General features: G+C 40.1%; 1 protein-coding gene across 9 annotated transcripts; it reads right to left on the bottom strand.

The window, feature by feature from the left end:
* Positions 1-18: 18 nt before the first annotated feature.
* Zcwpw1 (zinc finger CW-type and PWWP domain containing 1) lies at positions 19-20,897 on the bottom strand. Of its 9 annotated transcripts, none has more exons than XM_071605818.1 (16): positions 20,831-20,897; positions 15,562-15,618; positions 14,059-14,149; positions 12,931-13,039; positions 12,329-12,480; positions 12,005-12,127; positions 6,725-6,841; positions 5,881-6,001; positions 5,115-5,190; positions 4,629-4,733; positions 3,577-3,660; positions 2,953-3,019; positions 2,496-2,587; positions 1,828-1,888; positions 1,198-1,332; positions 19-498 (listed from the first exon to the last, which is right to left on the bottom strand). In XM_071605818.1, the coding sequence occupies exons 4-16, from the start codon at positions 13,035-13,037 to the stop codon at positions 179-181; spliced, it is 1,560 nt and encodes a 519-aa protein (XP_071461919.1). In that variant the 5' UTR covers positions 13,038-13,039; positions 14,059-14,149; positions 15,562-15,618; positions 20,831-20,897; the 3' UTR covers positions 19-178. The 9 variants fall into 9 exon arrangements, with proteins under 9 accessions (XP_071461919.1, XP_071461917.1, XP_071461920.1 ...); XM_071605816.1 differs by having other exon boundaries at positions 20,748-20,879; XM_071605819.1 differs by lacking the exon at positions 20,831-20,897 and adding an exon at positions 19,726-19,833.
* Positions 20,898-21,822: the final 925 nt, after the last annotated feature.

Here is a 21,822-nt window from a genome sequence, read left to right as displayed (position 1 = left end):
AGCACTGCTTAGACAGAAGCCAAACAAATCACATCAGTAACCTGCTTTATTAACACATAAACTGCACAACTGACTTGAACTTGTAGCCAATTAACAACCCCAAAATTATCAACTGCTCAGGGACCTCCCAAGAGACTCTTTCCCCTGCTGCAGAGAATAGTAGGATAAGAGCAGAGGACTACTCCTCAAAGAAGGCTGCAGGGAACCCCTCTGCATCCTCTCCATGCTGTGGCTCCCCTTGCTCCTTGGACTCTCCTCCAATATCTTCCATGAGTTGCTCCAGGTCCAGGTCACTGGAAGCTTCATCTTCAGTGGGGATACTTTCAGCCTCCTTAGTCGGTGGTTCCTGGGGTCTAGGCCCTTCTTTCCCCTCCAAGGGACAGGCCACGTGATGAGCTGGTGGGGTCAGGCCCTTCGGCATCATTCTAACTTCTTTTTCCTGAGACAAGTTGGTTGCTGAGGCCTTGGTTTGGGGAACTTGAAATTTTTTCTTAAGGCCTAGATGCAATGGGAATAAAGTTCAGAGTCCTAAAAGGCAAGATTATGCTGGCTTAGTAAAATTCTGAATACCTATGCAAAGAAAACATATCTGTGGAAAAGATCGCAGTATAAAGAACATGGGCTGGGCTGAGGATGTGGCTCAAGCGCTAGCGCGCCCGCCTGGCATGCGTGCGGCCCGGGTTCGATCCTCAGCACCACATACAAACAAGGATGTTGTGTCCGCCGAAAACTTAAAAAAAAAATAATTAATTAAAAAAAAAAGAACATGGGCTTTTGGGTCAGAAAGACTTGGATTAAAGCCATGGATATCCATAGGCTCAACATGGGTCTTAAAACAAATTTTAAACTCTTTGAGTTTCAGCTGTCCTATATTTAAAATGTCAAATATCGAGTCATAAAGCTACAGAAAGAAAGAAAAGGAACAAGCAGGAAAGTACCCATCTAGCCAGTCTACAGTAACATTCAATAAACATTCTCTTCTCCTCAGTATTCTCCCCTCCCTGGAATCAATCAACTCAAAACCCATCATACTTTCATACTGTGTGTGCCGGGTACAATGTGAGGCATGCGCTTTCATTCTGATTTTCATTCCTTCTTTAATGTAATGAAAAGCTGTAGAATTGTTCAGAAATGATCCTGGAGAGGATATGCAGATATAGATCTCATTTCTCCAGTGTTTTAGACCTTGAGCCTTACCTGGCTGGTCCAGATCAGAATTCCTTTGTCCTTCTTTCCTTCCCGTTATGGGTGCAGGAGGCAGTATGGATTCACTGCCCAGAGGTCTCTTCACTATCTTCTTTTTCAGGGTCCTGTCTTGTCTATCTGCCATGCCTGCATCACCCCAACCCCAAAAATATCAAGGATATTTTTTCTCTCTCAATAACAACTTGGAAAGGGCAGACTGTCTCCCCACATTTAGCCTCTGCCTTGCTCCACATCTTCTGCTCATTCTCAATCTAGTGAGCTCTCTCAGTGGCTTCCAGTTCCCCATCCCGCTTGGGTTTTTTTTTTTTTTTTTTTTAACATTCCGCCGCCCCCCCCCCATCTTCTCCTTCTCTTCACTGTTCTCCTGAGAGTCGGCCTTCTCTAGGAAGCCATCCTTATTGGCTAAGAATTTAAAACCTCCCATCTTTAACCTAACATTTTATAAAACACAGAAATGAGGAACCTACAGTTTCTTCCCTGATACAATCAGCTAGTCCTGCCTGTGTTTTCAGGTCTTGGAGCTGAGATAGATGGACCCAGCTACCTGAAGACTCCTAATACTCTCTGCTTCTGCCCTGCCTTAACTGTGAGACGCAGCCCCTTTCCAGCAGGCTTGCTTACGTCTTGCCTTGGGCATTTTTGAATGTGTTTTGGTTGGCTTTGGTCCAGGCAAAGTTGGATCCTGTGAATAGAACAGGGGAAAAAAAGGATAAATTCAGTCATATAACTGTCTTAATAGACAGGGATGTTGTAGAATAGCGGGTGGGTTTTAGGGAATCAACGGTCACCTTCCCATTTTGTTTGGTATTAGTCAATGCAAGGTTTTAATACATAAAAGAAGGAAATAAAGCTAGGTCACAAGCATGATAAAAGCTGATAAATTAAAAATAATTAAAAGAGAAAGTGAAAAATCTATATTTCATATTCCTGAATAAGAGATGCTAAGTAACTGAGTGAATGAATATCCTAAGGGTCCACAGAGGAAAGAAAAGAGTAGAAAAGCAATCTACTCTTCTCTCAAATTGCTCCAGAAAGGACCACAGAAATATGGTATAAATTGAGATTTTAATAAAAAAAATGTTCTAGAGATGTGAGAAATTGAGGAAACAAGGAGGATTGCAGAGAGCCTCCTTTGGTGGAGACCTCTAGGACATAAGACCAGCCAGCTGGTCTTCCCTGAGACAGAAATGAAATGGATAATAGCAAATGTAAACCCACCACAACCAGTTCCTTACAGGACTCTCCTAAAAGGCGATCCTGATCTAATCAATATTTAAAGCTAATCTTACTCTCTTCTCTTCTTTCTCCTCCTCTATCTCTGATTCTTCCTCTTCTTTTCCCAAGTAGGACTCTGGGCTATTAGCCCCAGAAAGTATTAGGTCTAGAACAGGAAAAGAAAAGAAAGGCTAAATAATTTTTACAAAAAAAGTTGGTGAATTATAAAGCTGATGCCAGAGAATCCATCTTCTAACTCTGCCTTCTGTGTCCAAATGATATTTTCCTCATAAAATTAGTTCCCAAATATCATGATTCCACCCTCTTCAAAGCTCATTACTATCCATCTACATTCTCTTTTCACCCTCTTTTTCCCCATTCTTCTCTCCATCCATCTGTCGATCCATCCTGAATACTGGATCAATGAAATTCACAAGAGTCTCCTATTACAGAATCCAGAACCAAGCTTGAGCTGCCACTTTCATGGAAGAGTCTCTCTCCTTCCTCTTCAGCCTCCCCCTCCACTTCTACCTTTTCCATTCCCATTGCTGTCAGATCCACTGTAACGACTCCAGAAACCAAATAAGTTGACCCGCTCCTGAGGGAACCAAGAAACAAAAACATCATCCACTATCTTCCTGAGGGAGCCTTTGCCCTCTGTCTTCTAAATTTTAGTTCTGACAAAATTTGTATTCATTTTCCACACCATTTTCACTTGAAATATTATATTAGGCCTATCTGGACTTTTATAGAGATTAACTATAATCTATTTTCCCAGTTTATTCATAATTCAACAAGTAACAGGGAAAGAGAAATTCAGTTCGTCATTCTCAACCCCACCCTTACCCCCATGGGCAGAATCTGAGACTGAAAAACTCTCAGATTAAAAGAGATTAGGGTACAAATATCTGAGACTTGAAGTTAAATAGGGAGGTAGGATGACCCCTACCACAAACTGTGTCTCTTTAGGCTGAGAGAAGATCCCATTTGTTCAAGGACATGGGAAGAAATGGATGACTTCAGGAATCAAGGGAATCTGGTCTCAGAAAAAAGAGCAGTTCTAAGATAACAACTATGGAATGCAGTGGGGAGTATGGTTTTCTTTGTGTCTAAGTCCCAAATAAAAGCAAGTATGTGATCTGAACACTCTCCCACCCCAATGTTGATCTGTTCTGCCTTCTGAGCCATCATGATGGCTGCCACCAGTTTCTGACTGTAGTCCTTATTCCTGCACTTTTTCTGAAATGGAAGAAGATTACAGTCAATAATAGATACTGCTTTAAAGATCAGTCAATAATAAATATTAGAGAAGTGATCCCAACATGCTGCAACCCACCAGACATTATTTTAACTATTTGTTTCCAATTATTGAGATAACACTCCTCTGTTCTCAGTCTTCTGCACTCAGAAACAGCACTCCTCTTCCTTCTAATAAACCTCTCACCAATTCCTAGAAATTTTTTCAATTGACATTTTGGTCTCCAAAGTGAATCTAATGGTCATTTTTTAAAAAACCAAAGGAGTTTAGGTGATCTTACTTTTAAGCTTCTCACAAGTTTCTTTAGATACAACTGTTTGATTTAATTCTGTTTCCTTTTCTAAGACCCCTGAATTGCTGGGCCTTTGCTCATCTTATAGCCACCACTGGACACAAAGTAACTCTAAGAAGGAAATATGACATACTTAACCCAGAGAGGCTTTGTGCCCCAGAGACATTTGGCAATGTCTGGAGACAATTTTTCGTTTGTCATGACTAGAAGCAGGGTCAGGGGCAGGGCTAGATGCCAGAAGACCCCAGGGATGTTGATAAACATTCTATAGTGCACAGGACAGCCCTCCACAACAAAAGATTATCTGATCCAAAATGTCCATAGCACTGAGAACGGTAAATCCTAAATTAATCTGGGCCCTCATGTCTGTCAGTCCTGATTTGGCTCAACTGTAGAGTACCTTCATCTTCAGGAAGATCCACTATCTGCAAGCAGGGAAGGAGACTGAAAAAAATTGTTACCTTACTGCAACCCAGCAAAAAGAAGAGTGCCTCGTGCATAATTTTACCCTTGGCATAACTGATCAGACCAAAGACCATCTCCAGACAGTTTCCCCTGGGAGCAGACCACACTTAATAAAGGGAAGATTTTTGTCTTCCAGTTCCTTGTATCACAAGAGACACCCCCCACCCCCCGGTTCCACACGGGTTTGCTCACCACTCCTGCTAGCTCCAGGGACAGCTCCTGGAAATTCTTCAGCATGTTGACTGGGATCCAAGCACGAGAAACTGTTTCTCCAAAAAATGTCACGTGGTATTTAGACTGTAATAAAAGATAGTCTGTTTAGCTCTTGTCCTATCTACTTTTCTCCTCTTGCCACAAGTAGTGGAGAAAGATAAGGGGACTTACAAAGAAGGTGTTGTGCTTCATATGTTCCCTGAAGTCTGAATCCCCTACTCCACCTCATCCCACTATTCCTCCATTTTGACCTCAGGAATTCTAGTCAAAGCATCTTTATCAAAACATAAATGCCCTACAAGTGGGTAAAGATTTAATTAAACACAAGTTTATTTCTAGGGGTGAGAACTTACCTCCATATTTCTAGCTCTAATTAAGGTCTTTTTTGCACTCAAGTCTGCTGCCTAAATCTATGTTTCCAACTCTAAATATCTTTTAGGATGGATATGCTTGTTTATTACTCACCGGCAGAGAATCAAGATGAGAAGCAAAGAGAAAATATTCCCCCAGGTCAGGATCAGATTCGACCATGCCTGGCCACCTGGGGAAGAGAGACAGGCATAGGGGATACAAGAGAAGACATAAGATAAACAGAACACAAGCTAATCAATATACATGTACAGAAAAAGGCAATACATTTAGTGAACAAAGGATCCAAAAGGTCCCTCATTAGTCCCCTCCAGTGGTCACTTTCAAATGACTAAAGTGACTTCCATCAATGTACAAAGAAGGTCAGAGTCTTCCTAGTAGAGTTGTCTTACTCTTATGCACATTCCCACAACCCTGAGTACAAAAATCTCTAAGGAAGAAACTATCCTAATCTTCCTCATTCTCTTCACTTTGCATGTTCTCACAACTCAATATTTTAAAATGCCTTGGATCCCCCCTCCATTTTCTACCCAGTTATGGCAGCATTGCCAGACCTTTCTTCCTGAAACCTCAAGAAAACACGCTCTTTCAAAACCCTCAAGCTTGATATTTTGTCTTCTCCCTCACCTCATGATTCCCCAACCTATGACTGGGAAAAACAATGCTCAGAGAAAATAATTACTTGCTAAAGATCAGTCTAACTTAAGTGAGACCTTAACTTTGAGAAACCTTAGAAAGACCTTGTTCTTTCTAAGGCAAGTAATGTTCCCATTACAAATGTCTGCCATTTCTTTCCCTCCCTGCTTGAATCTACCACTCCCAAGCTCAGGATGGATGTTTTCTCTTTATCATGGTGCCCTACCAGGGGTAACCATACTGCTTGGCCCAGATGATGGATCCTGGGACATAGGAGGCATAGGCCACATCACTCTCACGCCCTGTCCAGATCTCCTCAGGAATATCACAGCGATTATAATCCAAGTCTGCCAAGAGAGAGAAGGAATGAAGGGATAGGAAGACACTCATGAGGTAGAAATCTAGATGCAGGTTATGAGAGAACAAGAAGGAAGTAGTATAGGAAGCAGGCAGAACAAAAGTAGCACCTGGAGGAAAAGAATAGAGACCCATGGAAGAAATGCAGCCTGAGCCAGGAGAAGTAGGAGTGTTACCTCCTGATACTCTATAGAGATTCCAAACTCCCACTTACAAACCCTGGTGTGACTCTGTTCCCATCCTTGGAGCAGTATGAGAGTAATTTCTCTGAGACTATTTTCTCATATGTAAAATAACTGAGCTAGACAAGATCTTCATTATTTCTTCAAAGTAGTTTCAAACATTCTATAATTCTAAGATCATTGGGTCTTTCTCACCTGCTTTCCCCTATAAATCCCATATCCCTTGCTATCTACCAGCCCAATATTCTAATCAGGATTGAGAGGATCAGACCAATACTGAAGAAAATGAAATTCACACAATACATATATTCAGAATTCCAGGCCCTTTCTTCATGTAACTCTACAGGATGTCTTTCTCCCACTATTTATGCCCACAGTCATCTCCACAGGATAAGAAGCTCCTTTCTCCCAGTCACTACAAGGACCCCTTGAGTGTAAAATACACCTATGTCATAGTTAATCTAAGGAATATATATCAGGAAAGAAGGAAGAACGATAAAACCTGAAAAAAAAAATTCTACTTTTTTCTACCTGTATTCTGGTCACAAGACCAATTATCTGGGAGAATTGAAGGATCAATGTTCCCACGCAGCCGCCTCCATTTCTCACAGTTTGGAGAGGAACACTGGACCCAAACTAAACATTGACCTGTGACAAGAAAAAAAACTTTCATAAAAGACTCAAAAATAGGTTATTCCTTCTTCAATCCAACTAAAAATCAATATAACTTTCCCACTCCCCCAGAATCACATCTCTATATAAATCTTACATATCAACTAGTCCAATCCCTGCCCTATGACTGGGAAAACCAATGCTCAGAGAAGATAATTATTTGCTGAAGATCAGACTAAATTAAAACTCGGAATTCAAGCAAGCAGAAGGATAGTTTCCTGTATTAATAGTTCTTAGATAAAAAGATTGCCTTGGGGATGCGGGTATAGCTCAGTGGTAGAGTGCTGGCATAGCATGTGTTGGGCCCTGAGTCCAATCCCCAACACTGCCCCCATCAAAAAAATAGTTGCCTGGTATTTTTCCTGAGAGTGCTTCATTCTCTGTTGTATGACACTCCTGAAAAGTTCTTTTGAAGGGCTAACCAGCCTCCCTTGTGCTCAATATACAGTTCTTATCTGAATCTCAACTGATTTACCTGTTACCAAATCACCAAATTGAAACCTCTAAGACCAACAGCCCTGGGTTCACCCTCCTCCCAAAGACACTGATCTAAGTCTAGCACTTCTCTCCCATTTGCTTTGGGCCCCAAAGGCCAAGCCTCCATTTATCCATTACCTTCTAAATTCCCATCTCAACCTCTGTATCCCCACATCTTGACTTCATGTCCCACACACTTCCCCTCCCAAACTCTTCCACAGTGTCCTTTGAAATTCCAGACTTGAGCAACAAATGTTCACATATACTTAACCTCTGAGCCTCTGCCTCCTTTATGAAGCCTGAAGACATACTAATGACACTCAACCTGACCTCTACCCCAGCCCTCTAAGTGGATTCTGTCCCTTCTCACACTGTCCATGTCTCTCAGGACAGAATATTGCGCCAGCATCATCCTTACTTCCATTGCTACTATATTTAAATCTCTTCTTCCTTTGAGGTTCTACCATCCTTCCATCTCCCCTGTAAATATGCTGGCATCCAGCTGTCTTATTTTCTTCCATTTCTAGACTTCAGTCCAGATGACCACAGGAAAACCACCCCAAAAACCCCCATTCTCTCAGTTCCTTAAATTTTTCCTCCATGCCACCTCAGTAATCCACTCCCACTTCCACATGCCCCAACCAGCCATCTACGGGAATCGTAAACCCTTTGATCCATTTATTCAAATATCTTCTCTGACCAAAAAAAAAAGCCCTGTCTGGGCCGGAGTTGTGGCTCAGTGGTAGAGTGCTCGCCTGGCATGCACAAGGCACTGGGCTCGATCCTCAGCACCACATAAATGTAAAATAAAGATATTGTGTCCACCTAAAACTAAAAAAAAAAGCCCTGTCCTCTCCTACCTCACCTATTCAATGAGCCCTATAGCAACTTTCTCAATCCACTATCTCCTCCCATCTTCTCTGCTTGGTAACAACCTCTGTTCTTCACTCTGAACCAATCACCTTTGGTTCTCTAACACTTCCTTAGACTCTCTTGCAGACATCTTCAGCTGCCTTTTTATCTGTCCTTTCTTCCACCCATGACAAAACACCACCTTGAATGAACCCAGTTTCTACCTTTTCTGTGCTTACACTCCTGAAACTGAAAGTTGCTAGAGAAAAACCAGGCACGTAGGTATTACTATATTTTCACAATTCATATCACCAACCATTATGTTCCTCTGGTAAATTCACTCTCTCGTGTGAAAGTGATAATTATTCACAAGAAAATGAATGGAAAGAAACCACTCTAATGATATAAAACTGGATATTTATGGCTTGGGATGAAATATCCAATGACAGCAATTTTTTAAAGTTTCTGTTCAAACAACTGAAAGGAAAAGACAATGTGCTCTGAAAAACTGATGTTCATCATATGTGGTTCCAGGATAATGAAGACTGATGTCACAGACACACATTAACAGCATTTCAATTGGCCATTCATTCCATAAACACTAGCATCCTGAGTTCTGTGTTACCTCATTCTCCTGTCCCCTCCCCTCATCTTTCAGACAGCTTCCTCCTCAGTTTCCTTTGCTGGATTCTCCTTCCAATCTTTAAATGTCACAGTTCCAAAGCCCAATCATGGGCTTTCTTTCCCCACACTATACTTTCCCCTAGACAAGCTCACCCATTCCCATATCTTTGAAATCCATTTCCATACCCGAATTACAGAATCCACCTTGTCTTTTGGCAGTGTGTGTGTGTGTGTTCTGCTGAGAACTGAACTTGGCCATGTGTACATACACTTCCATTGGACTACATCCCTAACCCTGATACTTTTATTTGGAAGTTTCACAAAGATCTCAAGTTTAGTACACCTAAACTTGAATCTTATCCCACAAATGTGTTGTTCTTCCACTCTTATCACTTTTTTTTACATAACTGCTTAAGCCAAAAACCAAACATCTTTGACAGAACCTTTCCTCTCTTCCTATCCCCAATATCCAATTCATTACCAAGTTGTCACAATTTTATCTCTAAAACTTATCATAAAACTATCTATTTCTTTCTCTCTCTCCATTTTTATCATCCTAATCCCAGCCATGCTAGTAATTGGTTGACTCCTCCTTCTTTTCCCCATATTTCAACCACTAATTTATCACTAAAGGATCATTTTAAACATTAATTTGGCCAGGCATGGTGATGTACACCTGTAATCCCAACTACTCAGAAGGTTGAGCCAAGAGGATCACAAGTTCAAGACCAGCTTAAGCAATTTAGTAAGACCTTGACTCAAAGTGAGATTTTAAAAAGGGCTATGGACATAGCTCAGTGGTATAGCACTTGCCTAGCATGTGCAAGGGTCTGGATTCTATTCCCCAGTATCATGCACATAAAAAAAGAAATTAAGAATGACACACTGCACTAAAGTATAAAAATTTCACTATAGCACGGTCAAGGTCATTGATCTAACCACTGCCTAGTTCTTTCCATTTTTCCTAAGGCACTTTCCCACTTCCCTCCCTTGCTCTCTGAACTCCAATCATACTCTTTTTTTTTTTTTTTTTTTTTTTTTGGTACTGGGAATATGACAAACTTACCCTACCTAAAACTTTATTCTACTCTTCACTTGAATAACTTCTTTTTTTTTTTTTCAGGTTACATCTGAAATATAATTTCCTATGAAATTCCCTGACTATCCCAATCTTCCTTAGGTCTCCATCATTTCCTAGTGACACTCTTCTTTTCCTTCACAATATTTAGTGAAAATTGTATTTAGGGGATTCACCCCTTTCTACTTTCTTCTCCAGAAGACTCCTTTCCTTGGCAATTGTAAGAAACAGAAGGAATGGTTCACTTACAGCAAGAGGCTGACAAATTCACTACAATCATAATTCAACACACAGGCGCCACCTAGGGAACAAACTCATATCTGTGAATCTAAAATCCTATCCTGGTGGTAATGAGTATAGAAGAGGGAGCCACATAAACCTAATGACACTGGTTTATTTGGAAGAACTGGAGAGCAGGTCAACAGGGTCTACAGTATACCAAGAATAGTTCTTAACAGGTACATCTAAGTTTATCTGTTCGAATAAAACCAAAAGAAAAAAAAACTCTTAAGTTCTCTTTTCAAGAAACAAACCTACCTAGAACACTCCCTTGTGGTGATCTGAGTTTCAGACCACCTGACCATCCAATTAGATTATACTTCCAGATCCTTATTGCTACCATGTCATTGTAATTAGAGGAATGGTTCACTAATCTGGACTATCTTTCTTGTTGGTACCCGCATAGTCTTTCTAGAGTTTTTTTCCAAGTTTGTGCAAATTCTATTATGCTTTTACAATCAAAACAATGTACATATACACATACATATTAGATACCACCTGACTTTTTACTATACCAATCCTTATACTTTGGATTTTGTTTTCTATTATTTTGGGGGTTTTTGTACAAGCCTGTTTTCTCCCAAAGTATTAGCTATTTATGTCTGAATTTTTGAACCTACTAATATATTGTATGATCTGTTTTATTTCTTGTCATAAATATCTAAATGTCACCTTGATTATTTCATATTATACTTTTTATTATCTAACACACAAAAACTGTAATTCTATGAATAAGAGCTATCAAATTTATTCATCACTGTATTTCTAGCTCCTAATGTACATAGCACACAATTAACACACTAATAAGTGTAGTTAAGAAAACAAATAAGTTGAGGATATAGTTCAGTGGTAGAGTGCATATTTAGCATATGCAAAGCCCTGGGTTCAATCCCCAGCACAAAAAAAAATTCATAAAAATAAATAAATCCATATTCATTGTGACTCTGCCTTCAACCCATCTCAAAGGCTAAGGTGTCCTTCCTGGTGAAGGACAAATTCCTTGAATCTCTTCCCATTCCTATCTCAATTTATCCCCCTCTATAAATAAATTTCCCTCAACATATAAATATGATCAAGTCTCTCTTTTAAAAGATAATGCTAGGCATGGTGGCACATGTCTATAATCCCAGTACTTGGGAAGGCTGAAGCAGGTGGATCACTTGAGCTCAGGAGTCTGAGATCAGCCTGGGCAACACAGGAAGACCCTGTCTCATTTGTTATTCATAGATGAATAGATGGATGGATAGATGGATAGATAGAAGAAAGTTATAAACTGAATATCCCTCCCACAACTCTCCCACTCTGTCCATTTTCTCCCTCTTAATTTTCACATGTATACTAACTAAAAAGTGTTTACTCTGCAACTAACTATAACCATCCATACACCCTTACCAATCCATATGATAACTATTATCAAACCCTAATGGCTTCCTAACTGTGATATCCTTGAGCATTTTCAAATATTTACCCTCTTTGGCTTCTCCACGGTAGCATTTGACATGACTAAGCACTCCCTCTTTCTTCAAATTCTTTCCTCCTCTGATATCTGTGATACCACTCTCATAATTTTTCTTCTACCTTTCTGACCACATCTTAGTTTTCTGCCTGGGTACTATCTAAAATGCCTGGTACGTAAGGATTATGTGAATAAATGACTGAATGAATGGAATCTTTCTCTTCCTCAGCAGCATATTCTTTAACAAGCAACTGTGAAAGTTAGAGTCTTTGCAGTTTCCTCTAACATTCTAATCCTTGTCTCTCTCCTCCATTTTGAATATTCAGCCCAGGTGGGCTTGCCAAACCAAGTGATAAACTTTGAATAAACTCACCAAAACCACTTTCTTCCCCTTTTTGCTGACCCCTGATCTGAGAATCACCCTGAATCATTTTCTCTGGTTGGTCTTTCTCTCTGCACTCATGTCCACCTTGAACTTTCTCCATTTTTTCATCTTCTGGGAAGGTAAAACAAAACATTATGAGGTGAGGAGGTGAAGAAAAGAATCTTTGTAGATAGAAAAGGTCAGTGAAAAAGAGCAATCAAAGCCCAATAATTTCAAGACTTGGACTGAAAATTCTCAGCCTATTAACTGTCCCATTCTCTCATTTCTTTAAGTATCTAAGTCAGGAATCAAATTGTATCTGACTACACTTACGAGCTTCCCTCTTTCTTTTGCTTAAGGAAAGTCTATTAAATTTCTTCTCAGAAGGTGCAGGAACCAGTTGGGCTGATTTAGATGTTCTTGTCTCTGGGACATCTTCTACAGAAGCTGAAGTCTCTGGAGTATGAGGTATCATTTTCCTCTCTCTGAAAATGATATTTTCAAATGAAAAAGTCAAAAGGAGCAACTTTTGAAAGACCTCAAGGGTGAAAGAAAGATAAAAGATTTCTAGATTTGGGGGTAAGGGTATGCTTGGTGGTACAGCACACAATTAGAATGAACAAGGAAAAAAATACCAATCCTACGTCCATTAAAGCCACCTGAGGTCATTTTACTCGTCTACTTGCTTATTTTTTTCCTCAGCTGAAAGAGGTTTCTTTCCTTAGCTGAGAGAAATCAGTAGAAATAAAATTATATAATTTTTAATTACATTTTAAAATATTATAAAAGTACATTTTAAAAATTTAGGTGAGATGAGCATGGTGGTGCATGCCTATAATCAGTAGAAACACCATAAATGACTAGATATATAGATAAATCACCATTTCCCAATGTTAATTCCCCATGTTTAACTTGCCTCCCTGGGATAAACTTACCCAACAGCGTTATCATTATCAGTAGCAGAAGCAATGCCTGGTTCTTTGTCTGACTGGGAATTGGTCTGAACACAGGAAGTCTCTGCAAAATTAAGACCAGATCCCATCCCTCCCAAAACAGATTATTATAAGCAGAGAAGTGATAAAACAATCACTCAATATTTACTAACCATAACATTTGTCTCTTTCCTGTGCCTAGAAGAGTTTACCTTTAGCTACTTGTCATATGATAAAACCTAAATCTTTAAATTTTCAGAAAAAAAAAAAAAACTAGAAATCTGTATCTTTCTTCAAGCCTTTCCAGACTGATCTGATTCACTCCAGGACAGCTAGATAATTATAACTTTATTTTGTATATGTGAAAATAATACACACACACACAAATTATCTTTTCCTCAAACCCCTTCTAGGAACAGAAGTATACCTGAGAAATGGCTGAAGTGTCAGACCATTCTCCTTAGCCTCAAACTTTATGGAGAAGGCCCTGGGGCCTATACTATAGAGTTCTTTCTTCTAAAAACCAAAACCCTAAGAAGATGTTAAAACATTAAAAACAGAAATATACAAGTATAGATGGAGACTAAATTCTTCAAATCTGGGAAAATAATTTTTCTTTCCTAAGTAGACTGTAAACATATAGAAATGAATTAAAATTGCAGTTTAAAATATTATAAAAAAGAGCATTTTAAAAATGTAGGTGAGATGGGCATGATGTTGCTGCATGTAATCCCCAACTACTCGGGAGACTGAAGCAAGAGGATCATAAGTTTGAGGCCAGCTTGGGCAACACAGCAAGACATTGTCTCAAAATAAAAATAAAATGGGCTAAAGATGTAGCTCAATAGAGTGGTCCTGGGTTCAATTCCCAGTTTTGCCTGCGCCCCCAATTTTTTTTTTTTTTTTTTAGTTTAAGACTATATTCTGAAATCAAATGTAATCCACTTTTCTAAAGGTCTGTACCTTTTATCTTAGGTGGGTTAGCCATGGTCCTATTGATAAGGAATTAAGTATTTCAAAGTCTTGTCTAATGTTTCTTTACTTATGAGGAAGAAAGAGAAGAAAATATGTCAAACTTACACTACTTCTCAGATAAGTCACTTTACCTAACTGAAACCTTTTTTCTCTTACCACAAGCCGTACCCAAGCACTCCTGAAGGGACTTCTGAAGCACAATCTGGACAATCTCTTCAAATTCTGCATTGGTAAGACTTGATTTTCCCTGCAGAGATGAGGGTAAGAAGGGAAAACTGCTTATCTTTTCATAGTTCTTTCCTCTGGCCAGTCAGGAAAGCCTCCTTTAGATGAGGCAGTTAAGTTCACAGGACTGAAGGTATGAAGTCAACATACCTAAGGAGTTCATAAACTTTATCCCAGATGTCCTGGGAATAAAGGAGTAGAAGAAAAGAGAAATGTTTATAATATTTCTGTCTACTTCTACTTCCACCTCTAACCTACCTCATTCTATTATTTCATCAAATGCTTTCATCAAAATATCTTTTTGCCTCTTAGGGAAGAAAACAGAAGTTAAAAAAATAAAAACCACAAATATAATAATGTAACTACAGGATGAAGTTCCCCAACATGAAAAGATTGTTTGTCTAGCCCCAGGGGCTGGGGGCAGTGTAGGAGGAACCTTCCTATGAGAGTTCATTAATGTGACTCATACCTTTTCCTTCTTCTCTGCTGGCTTGTCTTGAGCCTTTCCTTTTTTCTCCTGACCAACCCCTGGACCATCCTCTGTAGTTGCCTTTTCCTCCTTCTCTAACCTGGCTTTTGGTGGGCTTGCCTTGGCTTCTGCCACTGGAGAACTGATCCCCAGGGTCTCGTCTCTGTGTGAGTTGGGGCCATGCGGTATCATGCTATGCAATTTTTGTGTAGGTGGGGCAAAGGGTTTCTTTGATCCCTTCCCACATTCTGAAATTGATCAAATGGAATTTATGAAACAGTCTAACAGACATTGCTGAACACTGTCTCTTTACTAGCCACATGAGAATTATATGGGGAGAATTTTTAATAAATTCAGATTCCTAGGTCTGTCCCTGCCTGTTCCACATCACCCGCCCCCCTCAGATTATGATGAAGTAGACTGAAGTGAGGCCCAGAAATCTATAATTTTATAAGACTAGTTGATTCTGGCACAGTCCCAAATTGGTTTGGGAACCAATTCAAAGGTGATAAAAATATAGGCATATAGAAATCTGAGTATTCAAGTGTAAATTTTTTAAAACTTTGCTTAATTTTGAATAAAATTTTTTGAGAATTTAGCTTCAAAGCACTAGCCAAAATCTACAAACTATTCAAGGGCCAATCTTATGCTACCTCATCCATGAAATTACACTGATCCTCTCTGGTATAAGTAATATCTCTTTCTTCTGAGCCTTTATAATACTTTGCACCTCTCAGATAGCACTTACCACATTTAACTTTATGTTATAGATGTTTAAATGTCTTTCTTCTCCCTATGAGTTCAGAAATCATATTTATTTCTGCTCAAAGTATCTTTCAGAGTAGAAATTTGAACAGAGTGAACAGAAAATATATATGAACTGAACTGCCCTTTGGTGGGAAGGATGTTCAGAAAGAGAAAATGAGATAAATATATAAAGTGAACCTCCCTCATTCTTGGCTCACCTTCTTTCTTCTGCAATGTTGTCATCATTCAGCTGAGAAACACAGCTTTCTTTGCCTCTGTTAGAAAAAAGAAATGAACGATGATTCTGATCACTTAAAAAATATTCTTCTTTTAGTTGTAGATGGACACAATACCTTTATTATTTTATTATTATGTAGTACTGAGAAACAAACCCAGTGCCCACACACACTTGGCAAGTACTCCACCAATGAGCTAAAACCCTGGACCCTGATTACTTTTTCCTCTCCCTGTTTTCTTGAGTTTAATATCTATTTGCTTGGGAATCTTGACTACATTTCTGCTTTTTTGACAATACTTCTCCCCAATTCATCAGTACCAATTACATACCAGGGAATAATGAGAATTACTGTTTTAAATATGAGCAAAAATCCTTAGTATTTTTAGTACCTAGAACCATGTTTTATGTAAGGTGGGCACTCATACTAGGTAGCCATAGGAGTGGCAGTGGTGGAAGCATTAGTACAAGTAGTGTTTGTAGGGCTTGGACAGTCCTGGGAGTTCAAGAGTGAGCACTTTTCTCCATTTCCTGAAGTTCCACTACATACTTCGAATACCAATAATTTGGCAATTCTCTTATGCATAGAGAATCCCCTTTTTGACATCATTGTAATGTTTGCTTTCCATTTACTTAGATCCTAAGGCCAATGTTTTCCCAAATACTGGACTCTACCAATGTCTGTTTATAGCTCAGAAATATTCATAAACCAGCAGAAGTCTTCAGAGAACTGAACCTTCTATCTTACTCTTCTACTTAAAACCTAGTAATAAGAACTTTCAGCACCTTCTTTGATATTCATAGCTATTCATCAATCTATTCAGAGGGGTTCTAAATGTGCTTCATTCTTACTATTGATATTGCAATTAATGATAATGGTTAACATATATTCAACACTATTTTCTTTACCTTTTATATATTATCTCATTTAATTCTCACAACAAATCTTAGATACCATTTTATATGTGAAGAAACTGCAGCTTACAAAATTTAAAGATATTGAAGAATTAATAAACCATAAAACCAGAATCAGAACATGTCTGTCAAAGTTGGTGCTGTTAACTGAGCTGTGCTGAAACCCAATAGTCTAATGCAATGTTTCACCATCATTTTAACACAACATACAGAAAGCATACGTAAGAATACATGTTAAAACACATAGGCTTAAAGCATACACACCATTTTTTTTTTCAGTGCTGGGGATTGAACTCAAGGCTTGGAGCATGCTAGGCAAGCATTAGCCCAATGACATCCCAGCCTCCTGATTTTGGTGACTGTAACAAACAATATAGCTCTAGGAGGGCTTTAGAGGCATAAAGTCTCAGCTCCTCTTTTTACAGAAGAAAAATACACAACGTGAGGTAAATGGTTTGCCCAAAGTCTTAGTCTTAATACATATTAGAACCCAGACCAACCCAGACTTTTGCTTCTAAATCCTAAAAACACATCCATTCTACTTAGTGATCTTGTTTCTGGCTGTTGGTTTTGAATTTTGAAGACCCTGGAACTGACACTCAGTTCTTCTAACTACTTAATCTCCCACCACAAAGAGACATAAAGGCAACATAAAATAGTCTTTTTGGTTCCTAGACACTTCTGGTTAAACAATCTGAAGACTTTAAGATACTCAAATGCCAAACTTGTTCAAGTTAGAGTTCCACCATCTAGATCAGAAGGTGAACTCAAAAGGTATTGGGGGCTTGATTAGCATGCACTCCTCATGGCTACATGCAAAGTATTTTTAAATTATCCTTTGATATTTTTCTGTTCCTTTTCTTAATTTCATAAATGTGAACAATTCAGATATGGTTTTCTGAAGTAACTAGTTTTCCCTTATATTAAGGAGCACATTTCCTCACTGTGTCCATCTTAACTCATCACCACCAATTCCCAGACATAATTTCTCCAGGGGGAAAAAAAAAGGCAAGTAGAAATTTGGGGGAGAAATGCTGAAGCAAATTGTTCTCTTTCTTTAATATGATCTTCAGTAAAAGCTAGAAACTTTACTAAGCTGCAAAAGGAACATCTGACCACAAATGAAAATGTGACCATAAATGACAAACATATCTTCTCCTAGACTCCAGAATTTTGAAAAATCTCATGAAAAGTACCCATGAAGATAATTTAAATTGTAACAGCTGTACTGAGGGAGGAAAAGTAGAATGAAAATTAATGTTTTTAAGATGATATTTGGCTATTCAAAATGTATGTCTACATAATATGCTTGTTTATCCATAAACTTTCTCTGGAAGAATATATAAAAAATTGATCAAAATGCCTCTGGGCAGTAGATCTGGGTGGATGAGAATGAAAGGAAGCTTTTCATGATACTGCATTATTTCTGAATTTTATAACATACATATTACCAATTAAAAAATTAACTTTTAGAAAAGTCAGGGAATCTCATGAAAATCAAAGGGAAATCAGTAGAGGAAAGGGATCAGAGGAAGGAGGGGAATACTGGGGAATAATATTGGCCAAATTATACTCTTATGCCATGTGCATGTACAAATATGTAAAAAAAATCCCATTATTATATACAACTGTAATACACCAATGAAAAATATATTTTTTATTTTAAATTCTTCAAATGTAATAAAAAGAATACTTTGACCAATGTAAAAATACAAACTTTTCTAATATTTAGGTTCAAATCCTTATCTAAACCTACACAGACCTTTCTAGGCCAAAGTGTTTCTGAAACTCCAAGCAACTGGATAGAATTGTGTATTATTATTAAATTAACAAGACATAGCAAATCTATAAGTTGTGATGCTTAAAGGTCCCCTTAATCTAAGGAGAAATATGATGAAGACCATTACTTTTAAACAAGAGTTCTAGCCTGACCCACAGAGAAGAGAAAGCAAAGAAGTGACAACTCAAGTTTCTGCTCCCTGTTTCAGATTAATTTCCTTCTTTCTACAATAACAAATATTGAAATCTGGTTCAGAGAGAAAAAAAGAAATCATAGCTAATAAATATAGAAAACATCACCAACTTTCTTCTGAACAGACTAAGGACTCTAGATCCAGGATTAGCATTTCTCTTTTTTCTTACCTTAGATGAAAAGGAGATAGGGAAGGAGAGATGAAGCTGACAATAAAGACACAGAGACAGTCCCAAAACCTTTACCATAGGAAGTAAAATTACCAGAAAATCCCATAAACTGTATCCCACTCACTCAACCTAAGAAAGGAGGGTAGGGGCCAGGGATTTACTTCAGTGGTAGAGCATTTGCCTAGCACTAGCAAGGGTTTAATTCCCAGCACATGGGGGACAAAAAGAGTAGAGAAGGGAAAAAGAACTAAAAGAACTTAGAACAAGATAATAAAAGAAAATCAGGTGTGGTGACATATGCCTGTAATCCCAGTGACTTGGGAGGCTGAAGCAGGAGGACCAGGAGTTCAAAGCCAATCTCAGCAACTTAGTAGAGACCCTGTCTCTGAATAATGTTTTTTTAAAGGTGGGGCGACCAGGGGGCTGGGAATGTGGCTTAGTGGTTGTGCCCCTGGGTTCAATCCCAAGAAGAAAAATAAAACACTAAAAAATCATAATTAATACTGAGATAAAATTATCCAGCCCAGACTGCATCCTCAAAATGTAGTCCAAAATCCCTGAGGATTCTTTCCTTTTCCAACTAATTATCTGTGTTAAGCTGCATTTTTTTTTCATATACTATTTTTTTTTTTTTTACTTTGGATTGAACTTTACCACTAAGCCACATCCCCAGCCCTTTTTATCTTTTGAGACAGGATCTCCCTAAGTTGCTGAGGCTGGTTTTGAAGTTGCCAGGCTCAGCCTCCTGAGCCACGCCTGGCTTTCTCATACACTTATACTAAAACAAGATATTACAACAGATTGAAACAGATGAGAATCTGGCTGTTTTCTACTAAGCAGACATGAGGTTTGTGAAAATATAAACAATGCCACTCTTCCCACTAAAATGTCTTCTGTTTAGGAAAATGCATTTTTCCCAAAAATATTATATAGCGAGTTTATGAGTTATTTCTAAGTAAATATTTTACATGTTTCAGAGTTTTAATGTCTAATATGTTAACATCAATAGACACAAACCACATAAAAAACTCTTTGGAGCCCTCCATAAATTGAGAACAAAAGAATTCTATCAAAAAGTTAAAGACCTTACCTAGTAAAATAATTTAGTCTTGGCAATATTAAAAAAAATAATAATTCCGCTTTTAAGATTCCCTCTTCATATTGTTCCTCCAGTCATTAGTCTAAGAAAAGCAAATCCTTTAGAATTGTACTTTACCATGGACTCTGTGAGCCTCAGAACTTATTTAAAGGCTATATTTAAAGTCTCAAGAGTCTGCGCTCCCCTGGGCATCACTGTCTAGCAGCACGTGGTTCGCACTCATTCTCCAGCCGTGAAAGGAAGCAGGGTCCATTCTGTGCGTAGGTGGGCTCGGGCGCATGCGCGCTCCTCAAACCTGATTTTCAGCTTTTTCACAAGATGAAAAGTCGTTTCCAGGAACCCTTATGCCCACACCAAGTTATTTACCCTCAGAAGCAACTACCCGAACTAAACTTCTCACAGCTTATCAATAAATTCACCGTAAACTACAGCTTCTTAGTTCAGAGGGTGCAAAGAAGCGGGGTCGGCCGCTTCTCTAGCGCGATGGCTGGTGGCCCTCACATTCCTGCTGTGGGACACCGCACCCCCCCGCAGCCGTAAACCCCCGAACCGGGCTTTTGGGTGGCTTTTGCTTAAAGAAGCACGTCTCCGGTGACCTCCCAGGCGCCGCACCACCTCCCCTCACAGGGCGCGAGGTCGAGCCCGACTGCGGACGAGCTTCCATTTTCCCTTTCCCCTCACCAGTTCTTAGGGACAGAGCCAAAGGTTCTCGACTCCCCTGAGGGTGGACCGGCGACTAGCCGGTCCCCTCCCCACCAAGACTCCCCCAGGGGCGGGTGTCCCCGGGCGCCCCTCCCGCCCAGGCCTGGGAGCCTCGCTCTCCTGCACACCGCCGGTGCCCGCCACAGGACTGGTCATTTTCGCCTGTTGGGGGTGAGCTGGAGTTTCAGAGGTTCTGAGGAGAAGGGGCAAGAGTTGGTCATCGCCCTGAAGAGAAACCTTCTCCTCAGACACAGGTGCCAAAACTGGCAGCACCCTGCACCTTCATCTGCAACTGGAGAGGAGCCAGCTACCTTCTGGGGCGAGGAAGACCTGAAGGTGATAAGCACAGCGTGCCGCAGCCGTGACTCTGCAAGCCCCTACAACCTCGACCTACTTTTTCCCGCCAAGAGGAGAAGGCGCGAGGACGTGCACAAGCTCCGCCCCCTAAGGGGAGCGCTCAAGACCAAGGCACATGCGCAGTTGGAAGGCAGCTGCTGCGCGGCCATCTTCCAAACGAAGACCCTAAACTACAAATCCCATAATCCTCGTCGACTTCACTTTTTAAAATAGGCGGCAGCAACAGTGCCTGAGTGTTCTGAAGCACATTTACCAACTCATCTCTTTGCCACACACTGCTTCTTCCGTCAGCTTTTCACACTTATTCTCCCTTCTAGTCTCCGCACTCTTTAATTTTGAGACTATCCTGGGCCTCCATTCCCACTTATACCATCCACTTCTAAAACTGTTGAAAGGGAGACCGGGACATTCATCACCCGGGGGAAACGGCGTCGAATCGCGGCTTCCCAAGGGCTGGGGCAAGGGACCCAAGGTGGGCTGAATCCATTTCCCCGCCCACGCTCGCTTTCATGCAAGGCGGTGCGAAGTCGCAGGGTGCCCCCGGAGGGCCCGCGTGCGAGCCGTCCGCGGGCCCGGGGGCCTCGTGCGCAGGCGCCGGGTGGTGAGCGGAGGCGTTGGGGTCAGTACGTGGATGTGGAGGCGGAGAGTAAGGCGTGGTGTTCTGTGGTGATCGCGATTGGAGAAAGGCAAATGAGCGAGCCTTTTCGGGGAAAGTTGGGACAACCTTGGCTGTTTCCGTTGTCTTTTTTTTTCTTCAGAGAATATTTCCGAGGGGCGGGGGCTGAGTTAAAATGACATAATCGCACTTTGCTGAGAACAGTTCGTAAGAATACGGTCAGTACACTCCACTTTTCCCCTGTCTCTACTTCATGTTTTCCCTTTTACTCCCTCCGAAGCCCTACTAAGTAGGTGGGCTGAAGGGAGGTGTGCGATCGCCTCATGAATAATTCATGAACACGCCTCCTTTACTGGGGAAACCACGCCCCTCGGATTCGTGCTGACGCACGCTGCGTATACCAAACCTGAGGA

The sequence above is a fragment of the Marmota flaviventris genome, chromosome 19 (assembly GCF_047511675.1).
Source record: "Marmota flaviventris isolate mMarFla1 chromosome 19, mMarFla1.hap1, whole genome shotgun sequence".
Taxonomy (NCBI): domain Eukaryota; kingdom Metazoa; phylum Chordata; class Mammalia; order Rodentia; family Sciuridae; genus Marmota; species Marmota flaviventris.
The sequence above is the reverse complement of the archived record's forward strand: the minus strand, read 5'-3'. Positions and strand labels throughout refer to the sequence as shown.